Below are 20,607 nucleotides of genomic sequence, written 5' to 3' on the forward strand. Positions count from 1 at the left end.
TTCGGAGCAGAGGAAATGGGTACGAGTGGAGATTTTAGTTTACACCCAGAAGTTGAAGATCAATCTATTGTCGATGTTCAACAGTGTTGACAGTGAAGTTCAGTTGTTGTCTTATTGTAAACTGTATGGTACCTCCTCTGTTTCAGGCATCGTGGGCCATGCCTTCTACTAATTATTCATACATTTCTGTCATATTCACTGAATGTTTATGTAACTCTGTAACTCTGTTCATGTGATCTCTGGTCACATGACATCTATTGTTCATCTGGTCTCATGACATCTATTGATCATCTGGTCACATGACATCTATTGTTCATCTGGTCACATGACATCTATTGTTCATCTGGTCACATGACATCTATTGTTCATCTGGCCACATGACATCTATTGTTCATCTGGTCACATGACGTCTATTGATCATCTGGTCACATGACATCTATTGTTCATCTGGTCACATGACATCTATTGTTCATCTGGTCACATGACATCTACTGTTCATCTGGTCACATGACATCTATTGATCATCTGGTCACATGACATCTATTGTTCATCTGGTCACATGACATCTATTGTTCATCTGGTCACATGACATCTATTGTTCATCTGGTCACATGACATCTATTGTTCTGTCCATCCTGGAGAGGGATCCTCCTCTGTTGCTCTCCTGAAGGATTCTTACCTTTTTTCTATTTCGTGAGGTCAAAGGTCAAGGATGTCGTATGTGTGCAGATTGTAAAGCCCCCTGAGGGGAGTTTGTAATTTGTGATATTGGGCTATATACAATAAGTGAATTAAATTCAATGTGAAACTTAACACAACTTAATACGAAGAGTTATATTCCTAGATTTAATGATGAGATCAATTTGTCTGATTTTACAGTGATATTGTTTGTCAAATAGTTATGAAGCACAATCAACATATATTTGAATAATTAACAATCATCACTCCACCTTCTACTACACCCATGTTTTAGTCCAAAAATATAAGTCGACATAAACAACTCTCTCTCAAATACAATAGCTAATGTGCTAAAACTCAAAGTTCATCCTGATCCGATGTGAGGTCAAAGGTCAGGGATGTCGTATGTGTACGGATTGTAAAGCCCTCTGAGGGGAGGTTGTAATTTGTGATTCTGGGCTTTACAAAATAAACTGATTTGGAATTTAATATTTAACAAACTGTTGTTTTTGAGTTTTGCTCACCAGGATCAACTCAGGAATTAGAATTTGAAGAAGAACCCATGATGTCATACTTACACTCTGACATGACGACAGCTTTAAGTGAATAACTGGGACCATCTAGTGAGTATAAGTCATCAGAGAAAAGTATTAGTCCCAGAATGGAAGGATCAATATATATTGAGCTGATCATTTAGCACAACAAAACAACATACAAGAACAAAACTACAAGTTGTTTCCATCAAATAAACTTCTGTGAAGCAAACTGGTCTTAGGATAACCGAAACATTAGATATGTAGACATATCGTCAGTAAATATTATATTAAAAAGATACATTTAAAAAATATATAAATACATATTTAAGGCATGGCCTATTTCACTGTCAGCTCAGTTCACATTATGCTTGTCTGGTGGTTGAAACCCAAAGTACCTCCAGATGATGTTAATAAGGTAGCTCAGCATTTATAACGATGTCAAAGAGACACACTACAGGTGAGTAGGGTATGCACTTTAATCTAATATTTGTGTGTGTGGATATATATATATATATATATCCACACACACACAATATATATATAAATACAAAATATATATTAATTAATTTATTATATATATATATATATTTATTATTATATATATGTTTTATATATATATATATAATGTACATATATTATATATATAAATAATATATAATAATTATAATATTATAATATTATAATATATACATATAATAATAAATATAATAATGTATATAATAATAAATAAATAAACATATATATATGTATATAATAATATTTATATATATATATATAAAAGACAATTCGTTTTCTTTCTCTCTTACTAGCTGTGTTAAATGTTGTTTAAATAAACAAATGGGACATTAGCCAGTGCTGACATTTGATGGATTCAGGGTAAATCTGAATAATCAAAAATGTAATGCAAGCAACAAAAAGCCAAAATATCCCCAAATTGACTGGTGGATGAAACACAATATTGTTTAGCTTGTAGTGTTGCACATTAATTGCATCATGCAGCACGACTGTATGGAAGCGCCTACATCCTCCTTATGGCTTCATTGGAATTACGTGTGGAAGTAGATGAATGCATGGTATTCATGTCCGCCACTAGGTGTCGCTGCAGGCCCATCCATTGGAGGACCACGAACACATGGACAGGTTAATACATCCGTTGCACAGAAACGCGTGCTATATAAACCACGTGCTATAATACACACGTACTATATAATCACTACATCAAGTATTACATGATACGCTTTTCGGGCGACATGTTGGACCGATTGAACTCGTCCCCTTCCGTAGGGCTTGACTGCAATGCCTTTATCAATGGGCTGCGGATTCGCCGCTGTGTCAACAGAACAATGTTTCAGCACCTTTCCCAATCAAAAGACTCCGTTTGACGTCAGAGCTCAATGCGGTTGGCGACACTCTCATGCTGCCTGCCGGTGGTCCTCGGAAAGATCAAACTCTGAGCTTCCAAATAAGAGAATGCAACTTGTCAAACTTATCCCGCGGGGATAAGAACAATAATAACAAAGCAATATAAAAAGAGATATGACAAAAACACACAAAATAACGTTTTTTTCATTTCACAATCGAACAAGATAACAGCGGACACATGTTCCGCGCAAGCGTATGACGACTCCCCAATAGTTTCCAAAAATCCGACGCTGTGTTCCGGTACCTGAAGGCATCACAGCCGCGGCCGCGACTGGGAGGAAACGGCGACTTGGACTCGGCTTCCAGCGACGCGATGCCTCTTGTCAGAGCAGAACCCCGGGCATAGGCACCCATAGGGCACTCAGGAGGCACCCCTGGCAGTTTGCGATACGGAGCCACCGGGGAGGCGGACTCTTCTTGTCTTTATGTTTACCGGAGAGTAACTTTAGCTCAACAAGCTAACCTCGGCTAGCCGTGTGCGCCCCGTCCCGGACCGTCGGAACCCGCCGCTCCATGGGTCCGCTCACGGGTTCTTGCTGAGCGGGGTTTGTAGATCTCCCGGAGTCGGTTTCAAGCGGACCAGCGGAAGCGGTTCACGCCAGTCGGCCGGTGAGTAGCGAACCGCGTATGAATCACTGAACGACGAGCTAGCCCCACCGGTAACGAGAGGCTAGCCCCCCCGGTAACGGGAGGCTAACGGCAGTTGGTTCGGGCCCCGTTGTGCTGCTACCTTCTGCAGGAGTGTGTCAAACAGCGGCCTGTCTGTCCAGCTAAGGAAGCTTTCTATCACCGGTGTGGGGACCCGGTTCCTGCTGCAGCACGAGGCAGGCAGCTAGCTAGCCAGGGGGAGGGGGGTCTCCTGTCAACACTGTGATGCACCTTCACGTGTGTGACTCAGACTGAGACGCACCTCACTCCTGTTTGCCATTGTGTTCAGATTGGTTTCAGTTTCATAATTCTGTGTGATGTAATCTGTGTTTATTGACCCGTGTGTGTGTGTGTGTGTGTGTGTTTACTGTCCTCTAGGAAGCCGGAGCCATGGGTTTCTCTCTCAGCCTCCGATGAACTGAACCGCCACGCTGGACCCGCACAACTCAGCCAAGCCGCCCTCCTCCCCGTCTCCCCCCTCTCCGGCCATGGCGGGCTTCAAGCGGGGCTACGACGGCAAGATCGCCGGCCTGTACGACCTGGACAAGACGCTGGGCCGCGGGCACTTTGCCGTGGTCAAGCTGGCGCGCCACGTCTTCACCGGGGAGAAAGTGGCGGTGAAGGTGATCGACAAGACCAAGCTGGACACCGTGGCCACGGGCCACCTGTTCCAGGAGGTGCGCTGCATGAAGCTGGTCCAGCACCCCAACATCGTGCGCCTCTACGAAGTGATCGACACCCAGACCAAGCTGTACCTCATCCTGGAGCTGGGCGACGGCGGCGACATGTTCGACTACATCATGAAGCACGAGGAGGGCCTCAACGAGGAGCTGGCCAAGAGATATTTCGCCCAGATCGTCCACGCCATCTCCTACTGCCACCGGCTGCACGTGGTGCACAGGGACCTGAAGCCGGAGAACGTGGTGTTCTTCGAGAAGCAGGGGCTCGTCAAGCTCACCGACTTTGGCTTCAGCAACAAGTTTCAGCCGGGGAAGAAGCTGACGACCAGCTGCGGATCTCTGGCGTACTCGGCACCGGAAATCCTGCTGGGCGACGAGTACGACGCTCCGGCCGTAGGTATGGAAGAAACAAAACATGTGGGCGGGCGAACAATGCTGACGCGATTTATAAATGAGTCATTCTGCTCATTAACAAAATGCCAGAGAGAAAACAGCGTGGCAGCTTTTTTTGATTCGGCCCCTTTCTCGTTTCTTGCTCCGCCATCGATCGGTTGAAGTCGGCTGCGCTGGGCCGGTTCCCCCGCGGCACCGACTCAGTGTCCGGTCCGTTTATTTAGTCCCTCGCCTCCCAAAAAAAGAACATCCCTGTGTCAAAAACACAGGCGTCTGGCATCAAACTACACAGGACGTCTTTGCGGGGTTCGTACGGTCATGGAAAACCTGGAAAAGTCATGGAATTTTAAAATGGTCATTTCCAGGCCTGGAAAAGTCATGGAAAAAACTTAAATCATAAAAGTTTTGGAAAAGTCATGGAAATGTGTTATAATCACATGTTCATTTACGCCGAGTTTATAATAATTAATATGTTTTTTTTAAAGTAAGACGCTCAAAATATAAGCCGGCGTACGCTCTCAATAAGCAACATTTTATAAATTTTTCGTGTTTATGCCGAGATTTCAGTTTGTCATGGACATTTGGTTAAAAGTCCTGGAAATCCATTGATCAAAATGTGTAAGAACTGCTTTGTCAAAGTCCTATTCAGACCCCTCTTCGGCGTCGTGGTGCCAAGAGGTCTGAAGTGTCTGACACCCGTTTCACACTTTTATATAACGCCGCGCATTCTGCTGCTCACGGCTCTCGACTGCAGGCCGCGCGACACGGTCAGCTCTCCCGATGCCGACGGGCGTCCCGTTGCACCGAATTAACCGGCTCGTTGACGGGATCGCGTGCGTCCGTCTACCGATATGATATCTCACGCAAGCTAGAACGCCGGGCGAGAACATGGGGCCCAAGTCCAGCTCTGGAGTGGATAACGAGACGGGCCGGTGTGGCGGCGTTAATCCTGCAGGGAGTCTGAATCCGTCTCACGACGGTCCACTGGGCGTCATCTGTTCCCCTCGGTTCTGTCACGGTTCTCACCGACCTAATGGGTCATGAGGAAGCTGTGGTTACTTCTGTCATTGACCTTTAAACACACACACACACACACACTCTCACACACACACACACACACACACTCACACTAAGAACACTCATGCGTTGGAGCCTGGCCAGTGAGGGAGGTGAACGCTCTGCGTCCCCGAAGAAGTCTCATCGCTCTTCGATGGATTCTTCGGGAACCAAGAAGACGGTCCGGATGAACAGGCGTGTTTATTATTACCTTTGCATTGAAAATGCTGACGGTTATGTTTTGATCGCCGTGTATATATTTATTTATTTGTATGCGTGTTACTCGCATAACTCAAAAAGTATTAAACCGAATCGCATGAAATTTGGTGGGACGATTGGTTATTATCCGGGGACCATTTGATTAGATTTTGGGATCGATGGGGTCAAAGGTCAAGGTAAAGGTCATGAAAAGGTCAAAATCTTCTTTTTGCCATAGCACGGTCAAATTCTATCCAATTGGCATGCAACTAATGCCACAATGTTCATAATTCAATGCCCAATCTTGTGATATGCGAATGTATGCGCTCTACCGAGTGCCCATTCTAGTTTGCGTTGCTTTTGGGATATTTCAAATTACCAGACGTCCGCAGCGGGGACAATGCTGGGGGAAAACAGACGTTTTGATTGTGGAGTCAACAGTTTGACGAGCCCAATGTGCTCATTGATTTATCTGACCGCAAACCAGATGAGCCTGAAAAATCGTTAATCCAGGCTTCTGACACAGCCGGGCTCGCTCTGATTGGAACCCATTCGGCCGGTTCCCCGCCGCCGGGCCGAGACCTCAATGTCTGGACCGTTTGCCTCTCAGCCTCAACACACTGGAGTTGAATGTTTTCACTGGAATAGTGATTTTAACGTGTGATGTGTGCTCTACCTTCCAGAAATTCTCGTTTATGGTGTGTGTGTCAGTGTGTGTGTCAGTGAGTGACACACACACACTTACGATGATGTAAAGTGTCTTTGAGTACCTTGATAAGCGCTGTATGAATGTAATGCATTATTATTAGTAATAGTTTGTATGGCTGCCTCCATGATAGCGTTATAATTAACCGCCGCTTTTCTTACTTTGAAATGTCAGAATGTCTTCTTTGACAAAGGCCCTCGCTGCTGGCTTTCAAGTAATTGGCCAATCATTATAGGGGTGTGACCGTACACACACTTCACTCTGTGGTATGTACCTCAGGTTCACAGTTCAGTCGGCTTTAATCCGAGCGACACCGCCAGCTAATGCTGCTCGCTGGCAGATACTTTGCATCGCAAACATTTTTTATTTGCACAGTGGAACCCCACTAAGTGGATGAATATAATAACCTTTAAACAAAACAAAATATATATATATTTATTTCTTGACGAATTTATATATATATATTATTATATATAAATATTATGATATACATATATATTTAGTTTTATTCATTTATTATTATCTATATTATTATATTTATTATTATTATTATATATATTGTATATATATTAAATTGTATTATAATTATGATATATTTTTATATATATATAATATATTTATATAATATATATATAATAAATAAATTATTTTGTATATATATTGTGTGTTTTATATATATATATTTATTTATTATATATATATATATCATTATATATTTATTATTATATAAATGTTTTATATATGTATTATATACATATAATATGTGTATAAAAATAATATATTATAATATATATATATATGAATAAATAAATAAATAAAACCGCTCGGGGAGAAGAAGCCCTGAGCTGAAGCTGGATAGAGATAACGTGGGAACGCTAGAACACGTTCTACATCCGTCTGAACCGGTGTTACTAGTGGAAATGAGAGTTGGCAGGCCGAGTTGGCTCCATTTCCATTTTTGTTTCTGCTCCGTTGCACGATCTGAAACCGGTTTGACGTCAGCAAAAAGACACGGCACACGGAGCAGTAGACTGCTGTGTGTGCGTGTGTGTGTGTGTGTGTATGTATGTGTGTGTATGCGTGTGCGTGTGTTCGTTCTTGAGCCAAGGAAGGATTGAGCCGACTTAGGCGGTGGCGGCTGAGAGAGCAAATGGTCAGCTGTCAGTTTTGTTGCGATTAGTCAAAGCTCGCCGTGTTCCAGACCCGTCGTACAAACGGGCTGACAGGTGGCGGCGGTTGGGATCTCACCGCCATCGGCGCAGAGACACGACGACAACGACGCGCTCAAAGCTGCTGGACTTGATTCCTGGCTGGGAGCCCACGGCGCGAACAATTAGTCACAAATACTTCATGATTTGTACTAAAAATGCCTTTTTGTTGCTGTTTTCTTGTCATTTCTTTCTGTATTGGCTACGTCTCTGCTGCCAGTCCGAACATGAACAATCCCAACGTCTAAAAGCATCCTCAATTCTCCATTCCACCAAATTTGGTTTGACGGTTTCTTTCCAGTGATGCACGTTCAGCTCGACCCGCCTGCTCTCGATTGTCCTCGCATATGCAATAAATGCAAAGCCTTCTTCTGGTTTCTTTTTTTGTTGTCCTCTGTAGCCGCTGCACTCTAAATTGCTTTAAACCCTCTTGCAGACGCGGCGTTGGAAAGCTTAGAGTGCACTTCAAAGTCATGAACATGTGTGGCTGGACAAGGCCCTTTAAGCTGTGAGTGATTGTGATGGGCGAATAGGTCTGCATCGCTTCGGACCACCTTAAAACGTCCTCGCGAGGACCATAATAATAATAATTAGAACGGGCACTCGGTAGAGCGCATACCTTCACATATCACAAGATTGGGCATTGAATTATGAACATCTTGGCATTAGTTGCATGCCAATTGGATACAAATTGACCGCGCTATGGTAAAAAGAAGATTTTGACCTTTTCATGACCTTGACCTTTGACCCGATTGATCCCAAAATCTAATCAAATGGTCCCCGGATAATAACCAATCATCCCGCCAAATTTCATGCGATTCGGTTTAATACTTTGAGTTATGCGAGTAACACGCATACAAATAAATAAATACACGGCGATCAATTATATAATCCACAGCCCAAAGAATAAGTCACTAATATCTCCTCCCACAAAGTCATCGGTTAGAGCGCCAGGCTTTGACATAGTGGCCAAACCATAGAATTACAACTTCCTGGCCCACCACATGATGCCATTCGGGCCCAAAAAACACATTTTTTACTAAACATTGAGATCCAGACGGGTTCATAGCACAGGTACACGTCACTACTGTAGCTGCATGCCACCAAAGCCTGCTCCAATGTGATTGGCCAATACTTTGTTGGACTACGAACAGAAACCAGAGCTAACCTCTCACCCCTCTGCCTACAGATTCTGACATGAATCCATAATCTGTTTATAGAGATAACCTCCAGCTCAAATACAATCCCCATTTTAGACGTGAGGATTCAGAAGTGTATTTCACCTGAAGCTCACAGGGCGAGTGCCTCGTAAAGAAGTAACTTACATCCATCCGTAATGTTGTGAATCGGGTTTGACTCCTTAGGCTGTGAAAGCAGAACACGCGGGGGGATTCACGTCTCTTCTGTTTGCTTCCCCCCCGCCTCAGATATCTGGAGCCTCGGTGTGATCCTGTTCATGTTGGTGTGCGGCCAGCCGCCCTTCCAGGAGGCCAACGACAGCGAGACGCTCACCATGATCATGGACTGCAGATACACCGTGCCGGGCCACGTCTCCAGCGCCTGCAGCGAGTGAGTCACACTACTCCGTTTCTCACGGGTTGCATTGGGAGAACCACGTCCCAGAACCACGTCACAGAACCACGTCACAGAACAACATGACAGAACCACGTCCCAGAACCACGTCCCAGAACCACGTCACAGAACCACATGACAGAACCACGTCCCAGAACCACGTCACAGAACCACATCCCAGAACCATGTCACAGAACAACATGACAGAACCACATCCCAGAACCACATGACAGAACCACGTCACAGAACCACATCACAGAACCACGTCACAGAACCACATGACAGAACCACATCACAGAACCACATCACAGAACCACGTCACAGAACCACGTCACAGAACCACATCACAGAACCACATCACAGAACCACATCACAGAACCACATCCCAGAACCACATCACAGAACCACATCCTAGAACCACATCACAGAACCACGTCCCAGAACCACATCACAGAACCACGTCCTAGAACCACATCACAGAACCACGTCCCAGAACCACGTCACAGAACCACATCACAGAACCACATCCCAGAACCACATCACAGAACCACGTCCTAGAACCACGTCCCAGAACCACGTCACAGAACCACGTCCCAGAACCACATGACAGAACCACATCACAGAACCACGTCCCAGAACCACATGACAGAACCACATCCCAGAACCACGTCCCAGAACCACATCACAGAACCACGTCCCAGAACCACATGACAGAACCACATCCCAGAACCACATCACAGAACCACATGACAGAACCACGTCCCAGAACCACGTCCCAGAACCACATCACAGAACCACGTCCCAGAACCACATCACAGAACCACGTCCCAGAACCACATCCCAGAACCACGTCACAGAACCACATGACAGAACCAAGTCCCAGAATCACGTCAAAGAACCACGTCACAGAACCACATGACAGAACCACGTCCCAGAACCACATCCCAGAACCACGTCACAGAACCACATGACAGAACCAAGTCCCAGAATCACGTCAAAGAACCACGTCACAGAACCACATCCCAGAACCATGTCACAGAACAACATGACAGAACCACATCCCAGAACCACATGACAGAACCACATCACAGAACCACGTCACAGAACCACGTCACAGAACCACGTCCCAGAACCACATGACAGAACCACGTCCCAGAACCACATGACAGAACCACGTCACAGAACCACATCCCAGAACCACGTCCCAGAACCACATCACAGAACCACGTCACAGAACCACGTCACAGAACCACATGACAGAACCACATGACAGAACCACGTCCCAGAACCACATCCCAGAACCACGTCACAGAACCACATGACAGAACCAAGTCCCAGAACCACATGACAGAACCACGTCCCAGAACCACGTCACAGAACCACGTCACAGAACCACATGACAGAACCAAGTCCCAGAACCACATGACAGAACCACATCCCAGAACCACGTCACAGAACCCCGTCACAGAACCACATGACAGAACCACGTCACAGAACCACGTCACAGAACCACATCACAGAACCACATGACAGAACCACGTCCCAGAACCATGTCACAGAACCACATGACAGAAACACGTCCCAGAACCACGTCACAGAACCCCGTCACAGAACCACATGACAGAACCACGTCACAGAACCACGTCACAGAACCACGTCACAGAACCACATGACAGAACCACGTCCCAGAACCACGTCACAGAACCACATGACAGAAACACGTCACAGAACCACATCCCAGAACCACGTCACAGAACCACATGACAGAACCACGTCCCAGAACCACGTCACAGAACCACATGACAGAAACACGTCACAGAACCACATCCCAGAACCACGTCACAGAACCACATCACAGAACCACGTCACAGAACCACGTCACAGAACCACGTCACAGAACCACGTCCCAGAACCACGTCACAGAACCACATGACAGAAACACATCCCAGAACCACGTCACAGAACCACATGACAGAAACACATCCCAGAACCACGTCACAGAACCACATGACAGAACCACGTCCCAGAACCACGTCACAGAACCACATGACAGAAACGCGTCACAGAACCACATCCCAGAACCACGTCACAGAACCACATCCCAGAACCACGTCATAGAACCACATGACAGAACCACGTCACAGAACCACGTCACAGCCAGCGGGCTGCAGCGAGTGTAGCTCCCCCATCTCAGGGTTAGCTCACACATGGTGTATGGGGGCCAATGGGAGGAGCCAATGGGAGCCAATGGGAGGAGCCATGACGCGCCATGTTTTTAGACAACTCTCAATGTTTCACTTCCAAAAAAGAAAAGAAGCCTCGACCTGCACACAGCGGGAGGAAGATTGAATATTAGTCATTGCTTTCCTACGTTCCTGATTCAGTTCACTCGCCACCTCTTCCTTCAGAAGGTGAAGCCGATGCTTCATGTCCAGATAATAACTGGAAGAGAGAAACCGTTTGACTCTCAGACACAGTTTCAACCACATTATTAGTAGTTTTGTGGCATAATAACTCCTCGTATCACCTGCAATTTAAAATGATCCTTTATTCTGAAAACCTGCAGATCAACGTTATTCCGGTGGCTGGCAGAGACTTCGCACACGCACACACACACACACACACACGGACACACACGGACACACACACACACACACACGCACGCGCTCCACGCTCAGGCAGATAAATTAGCGGTTGCCTAATTCACCATTTGCGTTTGAAATTCTAATTTACTACTCATTAATTCTCTCCAGATACACGGAGGGGATTTTCTTTAAGCGATAAAGATTTCCAACGACGTGTAACCAGAATTAATTAAGAAATGATTCACAATCAGAGACGAGACCCTCGTGCCTCCACCATTGATCTTATTTATACCTGATATACTCGAACTCGGGATCCTAACATGTCATTCAGTGGCTCGTAGAAAGACACACACACACACACACACACACCCCCCGTCACCGCACCATCGTCCTCTGGTGGACTCAACGGGCTCGTGAGTGGACGTCGTGGGCGTCGTGGGCATCGGAGCCCCGTGTGCTCGGCATGTGGCGAAGACAAGTTCTTTATTTCCTCCACTCTTGAGTATTTTTAGACGGGGGGGGATAAAACGCGTCTCTCCTCCTCCCGAGTCCGAGGAGAGACGCGCCTGGATTTGAAGCGCTAAGCCGAAGCAGCTGCGATCGATTTGATGGGCTTTTGGCTTCAGAGCCGAAGAGCCGCCGGTCGCACGCTGCGTCCGGAGCTGCTGGGTTTCTATTCCCACGTCACTCAACGGGTGAATTATCCGGGTTTTAAGGGTTCTCCAAAGACGTATCCAAGGATGTAACATGTAGCCTCACTGGTTCCTTTAGATTGTTTTGTGGGGGGAGGGGGATATAGACGATAAATTAGGAAAATAATTGACGTTGCTTTCTTATTCTTGTATATTTCTTGAGAAATGATTCTTTAAAATACATTCATACATCACTTTTGATTCCACGGTTTACTCATTTAGTTCTGGTCCCCATTTGGAACGACAGAAGTAGTAAAATACAACAATTGCGTGTGTGTTTTGGATGTTTTTATCTCCACTGGTCTGACTGTTTGTGGACTTAAATTGACTGTTTGTTTCCTCAACTCCAGAGCGAGTGAGACGTCGTCTCGCTAGTGGATCTCGTCTCGTCGGTTTCAGGATTCTCTTCCACTTCATCGTCACGACGACCGATTTAAATGTATAAACTTATAGTTCACTGAGCTGCTAAATCCTCCAACTGAAGGTCCAGATCCCCGAACCGGACCAGAACCAGGAAGTCCAGTTGGTACGATGGACATGAAGGGGTTAAAACACCGATTTTAACTGTGCGGTCATCTCCTCTCCTCCCTCTCTTCCTCTCCTCTCTCCTCTTACCTTGCTTCCTCTCCTCTCCTCTTACCTCTCTTCCTTCCTCTCCTCACGCCTCCTCCCTCTCTTCCTCGCCTCTCTCCTCTTACCTTGTTTCCTCTCCTCCTTCCTCTCTTCCTCTCCTCTCGCCTCCTCCCTCTCTTCCTCGCCTCTCTCCTCTTACCTTGTTTCCTCTCCTCCTTCCTCTCTTCCCCTCCTCACGCCTCCTCCCTCTCTTCCTCTCCTCCACCCTCCCTCTCTTCCTCTCCTCTCTCCTCCCTCCCTCCCTCTCTTCCTCTCCTCCACCCTCCCTCTCCTCTCTCCTCCTCCCTCCCTCTCTTCCTCTCCTCTCTCCTCCACCCTCCCTCTCCTCTCTCCTCCTCCACCCTCCCTCTCCTCTCTCCTCCTCCACCCTCCCTCTCCTCTCTCCTCCACCCTCTCTTCCTCTCCTCTCTCCTCCTCCCTCTCTTCCTCTCCTCTCTCCTCCCTCCCTCTCTTCCTCTCTTCCTCTCCTCCACCCTCACTCTCCTCTCTCCTCCTCCCTCCCTCTCTTCCTCTCCTCTCTCCTCCCTCCCTCTCTTCCTCTCCTCCACCCTCCCTCTCCTCTCTCCTCCTCCACCCTCCCTCTCCTCTCTCCTCCACCCTTTCTTCCTCTCCTCTCTCCTCCTCCCTCTCTTCCTCTCCTCTCTCCTCCTCTCTCCTCCTCCACCCTCTCCTCTCTTCCTCTCCTCTCTCCTCCTCCCTCTCTTCCTCTCCTCTCTCCTCCACCCTCCTCTCTCCTCCTCCCTCTCTTCTCTCCTCCTCCCTCTCTTCCTCTCCTCCTCCTCTCCTCTCTCCTCCTCTCTCTCTCTCCTCTCTCCTCCCTCTCCTCTCCTCTCTCCTCCTCCACCCTCTCCTCTCTCCCCTCTCCTCTCTCCTCCTCCCTCTCCCCTCTCCTCTCTCCTCCTCCTCCCTCTCCCCTCCACCCTTCCTCTCCTCTCTCCTCCTCCCTCTCTCCTCCTCCCTCTCCCCTCTCCTCTCCTCCTCCTCCCTCTCCCCAGTCTGATTGACCGTATGCTCCAGAGGGATCCTCGGCGCCGCGCCTCCCTGGAGGCGATCGAGGGCCACTCCTGGCTGCAGGGCGTCGACCCGTCGCCGGCCGCCAAGTACAACACGCCGCTGGTGTCCCACAAGAGCCTGTCGGAGGAGGAGCACGGCAGCATCATCCAGCGCATGGCGCTCGGCGACATCGCCGACCGCGAGGCCATCGTGGAGTGAGTGGAGCGGCTCGTTTCCTTCCCTCCTCCCTAGCCTCCTCGACTCCGCCCGCATCCTGCCGCTAACCGTTGTTCGCCATGTGGTTCCAGAGCCCTGGAGACCAACAAGTACAACCACATCACGGCCACCTACTACCTGCTGGCGGAGAGGATCCTGAGGGAGCAGCAGGAGAAGGAGGCGCCCACGCGCTCCTCCAGCCCCAGCAGCAAGGCCCACTTCAGGTACGGGACCTCCCCTCTCGCCCCGGGCCACAAAGAGGTCGCTGCTCGTCTTCATCGCGGATATCTGGAGTCGCGGTGCGAGCCGCGAAGAGAGGGATTGACCCGTCTCGCTCCACTTCCTGTCTGGCTCGGCTCAGCGGGGCCAGACAGGAAGTGTCGCCTCCAAAGAGAAGAGTGAAGCCGATGTGGGAGTGTCTTTAAAGCTGCATTCTCTCTCCTGACCATCGGGGAGCGACTCCTCTGGTTGTATAGAAGTCTGAGCACCATGTGGTAAAGCTGCGTTATCTATCCTGGCCACCAGGGGGCGACTCTTCTGGTTGTATAGAAGTCTATGCTTCATGTGTTGAAGCTGCGTTCTCTCTCCTGACCCCCGGGGTACAGAATGATGTTTATTTAGTAAATAAGGTCCATTTACAGTCGAATAGACCATAAAGTTATTAGGATGCACTTTTTTTGCTTGTCGTATGAAGAACTTTAAAAGTTCGCTCTGAGTTCATAACTTTGGCTTCCTAAGTCTTCCCCTCTTCTGCTTCCTCGCCAAACATTGTTCCTCTGAACAGGAAGCTGGAACGAGAGGGGGAGGAGCTCTAAGAATAATACGCTGCTATAAGAATCACTCAGAGTGAAAACAGTCAGTCATCCCACTATGTATGTTATGTAAACAATATATATACATCTGCGTATATATGTATGTATGTTATGTAAACAATCATTAGTTTTGTTGGACTCGTCTTGAAGAGTCCCGTGTTGGAAGCACCAAGAGGTTTCCTCTAATGCCCCCCCCCCCCCCCCAGGCAGTCGTGGCCCACCCGGGTGGACATGCACCAGGACATCGAGGACAGCTTGGCGGCGTCCTCCATCTCCCACGCCGGCGGCCCCCAGTCTCCGGCCCGCAGCGCCAAGAGCCTCCTCAACGGCCACCGCTCCAAAGGGCTGACGGTCACCGACGGCCCGGGACAGCCGGCGCAGGTACCCCGACCCCCCGACCCCCTGACCCCCTGACCCCCCATCACGCTCAGCTGGTTTGACATGCCCATTTCCTTCCAGGGCGCCGGTGCTGCCTCGGGCCCCGCTCCTGGTTCTGGCTCCGGTTCCTCCAAGGCCCCCAACCACTCGGCCAAGCAGCAGATCTGCTTGTTCAGGTGGATTCATGTGTTTATGTTTCATGTCCATTCCTTAGGATCAGAGTTTTACTTGATAACAATCAGTCTGGATTCTTCTGATTATTTCTTGATTTTTGGACCGTGGATTCTTTAAGTCTGACAGTAAATCAACGTTTTGTCAACTCAATCCTACGGAATGATATCTGATGTCAGTCATCGTTTTATATTTCAATATTTCCAAAATTGTTTAATATTCCATAATTGCTCAATATTCCCAAATTGTTTAACATTCATAACATTTTAAATAGTACATTTTTTTTCAATATTTCATATTTGTTCAATATTCCAAAATTGTTTAATATTCAATTTTTTTTAAATATTCCCAAATTGTTCAATATAAAAAAATTGTTCAATATTACAAAAATTTAAATATTCAAAAATTGTTAAATACTCACAAATTGTTCAATATTAATAAAATTTTCAATATTCAACATTTTAAAAATATTCCCAAATTGTTAAATATTCCATAATTGTTAAATTGCGTTGCCTCGTAATCCGGTTCTCATCTCACACGTCTCGTCCGTTCTTTTCCCAGGGTGGAGGAGGACGAAGAGGAGGAGGAGGAGCGCGCCGCCGGCCGCCTCCCGGCCCCGGTGGTCCTGCGCCGGAAGCCTCCGTCCATCACCAACCGCCTGACCTCCAGGAAGAGCGCGCCGGTGCTCAACCAGATCTTCGAGGAGGAGGGCGAGTCGGACGACGACTTCGACCTGGACGAGGGTCTGCCGCCCAAGCTCAGCCGCCTCAAGATGAACATGGCGGGCGGCGGCGCGGGCCCCGGGGCCGGCGCCCCCTCCTCGTCCCCGGGGCCCACGCAGAAGCGCTACCACCGGCGCAAGAGCCAGGGCCGCGGCTCGTCGTGCTCCAGCTCGGAGACGAGCGACGACGACTCCGAGAGCCACCGGCGCCGCCTGGACAAGGACTCGGGCTTCGGCTACGGCCGGAACCGGAGGGACGGCGGCGAGGGGCCGCCCGGCAGCGAGGGGGGGGGCGGCGGGGGAGGGGGGGGCGGTGACTCTGGGCAGGACAGACCCCCCGGAGAGGGAGGGGGGGGCGGCGGCTCTGGGCCCGACCAGGAGAGTCCGCCAGGAGGTGGCGGCAATGATGGAGGAGGGGGCGGGGGAGGGGGGGGAGGGGGAGGACAAGACAGCCCCTCCAGTTGTTGTAACAACAGCAGCACCACTAGCCCCGCCCCCACTAGCCCCGCCCCCAGCGTCCTGGCCCGCACGGCGAGCCGCGGCACCGAGCTGGTGGAGAGCCTGAAGCTGATGAGCCTGTGCCTCAGCGCCCAGCTGCAGCAGCACCGCGGGGGGCGAGGAGGAGGAGGAGGAGGAGGAGGAGGAGGAGGAGGAGGAGGAAAGTTCATCATGGACCCTCGCGGCCTATCAGGAGGCAGCGTGAAAACCCAGGAGAAATCGGCGTGGAGGATGTGCATCGGCTCCACCGGGAGCCTGGACACCATCGCCCCCCCCACCGCCCCCGCCCTGCCGCGCCCCCCCCACCACCACCGCAAGAGGGACGCTCCCAGCAGCCTGAGCCTGAAGAGCGGCGTGCTGCAGCTCCCTCTGTGCGAGAAGACCATCTCTGTGAACATCCAGCGGGGGCGGGGCTCGGCGCCGGTCAGCTGCTGCCAGGTCGTCTGAGGCTGGAGCCCCGCCCCCAACCACCCCCCCCCCTTGTTTTTAACTCCTGTCCGTGTGTTTCGGCCTCAGGGTGCTGGTTCTACGTCGGTCACTGGGATCGGTGATGTCACTTCATGGCGCTCATCTTTTAGCTGTTTGTTATGTGTCATTTGGGAAAGTTTTAATTTTTAATAATTTAGTAATAGTAGCGATTGAATCAAACATTTTAAATATTTAGAAAGCCTTAGTTTCATTTCATTAATTTTTTTACTTTGTTAATTTTCAAGGAAGTTTTAATATTTCAAGAATAAAGTCAGAAAGTTATTCTCATAATATTGTGACTTTCTGGAAGTGGAGACTTTACTCCATGATTTGTTTTCTTAGAGTTTTTATAATTACAACTTTATTCCCAAAGCACTGCTGTGTCCTCTCTGAATAATGACGTTTGTATTGTTGTGTTTTATTGATTATTTCCTCCGTGTAACAATAGACGCTGAACGGAGCCGCTCCGTCACGACGGGATTTATTTAACTCCATCAGACGATCCGTTTCATTGTTTAAAAAATATGTATTTCCACGAGAATGAATTCAGATCATCCGTCAAACCACCGTTACATTTGGACACCGTCTCTTTAAATAAAGTGTCTCTACTTGCTCTTTATTTAAAGAGACAGTGTCTCTTTATTTAAAGTGTCTCTTCTGTCTCTTTACTTAAAGAGGCGGTGTCTCTTTATTTAAAGAGACAGTGTCTCCTTATTTTAGTTGTCTCTTCTGTCTCTTTATTTTAGTTGTCTCTTCTGTCTCTTTATTTTAGGTGTCTCTTCTGTCTCTTTATTTAAAGAGACAGTGTCTCCTTATTGAAAGTGTCTTCTGGCTGACATCTTTATTTAAAGAGTGGAGAGAGATCATATTACTGCTGACATTACATTGTAAATGTGTCGCTGATAAAGAAAATTAGTCTCTCCCCCCCCCCCCCTCCCCCGCATCAGCCAAAGCTGACGACTCGCGTACGGAGTATGTACATATAAAGTATGTTGAAAAGTAAAGTTTATTTTTTTAAATCTTGTAAATTTTTGTTCGGTGCGATCTGCTGTTTGAAAGACGGGTGGAGGACAAGCGGGGGAGGGGAGGGGGCGGGGCTAAGAGAGTAAAAAAAGACGTGCAGCTTTAAGAAGCTGGCCAATCAGATCCACGTGTTGCAGAAACATGTGATGAATTATTCCAAACCACGACCTCGTTGGACTGAAACAAAAGAAAAGGAAAAGCTTTGAAATGTTTAAAATATGTGGTTCTCTGTTTTTTGTCTTTTAAAAAATGTAAATAGTTGTAAATAGGATCGGCGGGCGCCTTTGGTGCACAGCTGTCCGTCATCGAGCCTGATGAGGACTAGTAAAGCTACTCCAACTGTCAGGTGCTCTCCAGGTGAATGATGTGCATGTGTTTCAGTGAGGGAGAGAGAGAGAGAGAGACATGTTACTGGACCAAAAAGCAGGAAAGAAGAAAATAAGTATATTAAAAAAAGAATAAATTGGACCGGACGGAAATATTCTGTGTATAATTCTGTAGTTGATACTTGTCGTCAGAAGTTACATATAACTGGTAATATCCAGAAATAAAATGTGGAATACTGTCTTCAGTCTTTCTTGGTCGCTTCATTTATTCGTTTTATTATATTTAAAATGTATTGCTTATTTATTTCAATAATTTCTCAGCATGAGGTCTGATTGTTTCCTGATTCCTATTTTATATTTTCTCTTGTTTATTATATAGTTTAAGGTACGAATATGCAGACTTCTTCCTGGATATAATATATATTATATTATTTGTATGTATATATTAATTATATATATATTACATACCTGCAAACTTGTCACCTTTCGGTGAAATTCACCGTTTTGAACTCAAAATAGGTCATCCACGTGAATCGTGGAAATCCGAAGTTTTTTTTTGGGGGGGGGGGGGGGTCACCTGGCCCGCTGCCGTTGAGATTGCAGTGAGACGCGGAGAAAAGTGTGGAGTGGTGCTCTTCGCAATAAAACATCTTTGATGGGACGTGTCTCGGCCAATCAGCGTTCAGATGTCGACATCGTTTGGGGGTTCAGGTTAGCTTGAATGTTAGCCCGCTACATCTGCTGCTGTCACGCTGCACGGTGTAGCGATGCTAACAAAGTACCCGTACGTTAAACACGATGTGATTTAGCATATTTTTAGTATCGATACTTCATTAAGAGAGCGATCAGAGCGCACGCGCTGCTCCGTGTCGAGCTGTCTGCGCACACTGCGCTGCGCAGCTCACAGCGAGAGAAGAGGCGGAGCTTAGAGACTTCGGCTTAAAGAATAAAAAGATGCCAGAAGTGAAATGTTTCAGTCTGTAAAGTTGTGTAACTCTCCAGCTGTTCATCCTGATGAACTGTAACAATGTGGGTGTGGTGAAAAAAAAAAAAAAAGTTGCCTGCACCCCTCATGAATTTGCAAAAATGTATATTATATACAATTCTGATTTATTATTGTTTATTTGTGACAGCTTAAATTTCTAAGAAAAAGTATACTAGTAGGGTATTAAACAAATCACTTGAATTGTCTAATTAACTCGAAACACCTGCAAGGGTTTCCTGAGCCTTGACAAACACTCAGCTGTTATAAATCTTTTTTTTTACTTGGTCTGAGGAAATATTAAAATTTTATGAGATAGGATTTTAGAGTTTTCTTAAGCTGTAAAAAATAATCAGCAATATTAAAAGAATAAAAGGCTTGCAATATTTCAGTTGATTTGTAATGAATCCAGAATGCATGACATTTTTGTTTTTTTAATTGCATTACAGAAAATAAAGAACTTTATCACAGTATTCTAATTTTCTGAGACAGTCCTGTATGTATAATATATATACATCATTATTAAATATATATTTATTATTTATAGAATAGTATATATATGTGATATATATAATACGTACATTAGATATGTGTATTATATATAATTTATATATACATTATATATATATTTATTATTTATATAATATATAGAATAGTATATATATATTTAATATATATGTTATATATAATACATACATTAGATATGTGTATTATATATATATGATATATCATATATATTCAAACTTCCAGAGATATAAAAGAAGCACTGAAATGCAACACGTTTAATTTCCCCCTTTAATATAATTTATTCTCCACATCAGTTTCAATACATTAGGAAATGTAAATACTAGCGCATAGAAACAATATATTCAGATTGCATTTGAAGGCACCAGGAGTGCATCTGATATGACCCACAACTCAAAAGCTACATGCCGACATCAGACTAAAAACAGATTATTTTAATCTGATGAGCTGAATACTAAATGTTGAAATATAAAAATGAAACGCATTC

At 46.6% G+C, this 20,607-nt stretch overlaps 1 protein-coding gene across 1 annotated transcript; it reads left to right on the forward strand.

The window, feature by feature from the left end:
* The first annotated feature begins 2,883 nt into the window (after window positions 1–2,883).
* Window positions 2,884–18,861, forward strand: snrka (SNF related kinase a). Its single transcript, XM_056434434.1, has 8 exons — window positions 2,884–3,245; window positions 3,663–4,361; window positions 8,953–9,094; window positions 14,003–14,215; window positions 14,309–14,440; window positions 15,235–15,409; window positions 15,488–15,582; window positions 16,139–18,861. The coding sequence occupies exons 2-8, from the start codon at window positions 3,773–3,775 to the stop codon at window positions 17,241–17,243; spliced, it is 2,451 nt and encodes an 816-aa protein (XP_056290409.1). The 5' UTR covers window positions 2,884–3,245; window positions 3,663–3,772; the 3' UTR covers window positions 17,244–18,861.
* Window positions 18,862–20,607: the final 1,746 nt, after the last annotated feature.

This window comes from Pseudoliparis swirei, chromosome 16 (assembly GCF_029220125.1).
Source record: "Pseudoliparis swirei isolate HS2019 ecotype Mariana Trench chromosome 16, NWPU_hadal_v1, whole genome shotgun sequence".
Taxonomy (NCBI): domain Eukaryota; kingdom Metazoa; phylum Chordata; class Actinopteri; order Perciformes; family Liparidae; genus Pseudoliparis; species Pseudoliparis swirei.

Coding starts and splice junctions, on each gene's coding strand:
- snrka (XM_056434434.1), top strand. CDS start 3,773: ATGGCGGGCTTCAAGCGGGGCTACGACGGCAAGATCGCCGGCCTGTAC. Junction 4,362..8,952: donor GTACGACGCTCCGGCCGTAG/GTATGGAAGAAA, acceptor CCCCCGCCTCAG/ATATCTGGAGCCTCGGTGTG. Junction 15,410..15,487: donor GCCCGGGACAGCCGGCGCAG/GTACCCCGACCC, acceptor ATTTCCTTCCAG/GGCGCCGGTGCTGCCTCGGG.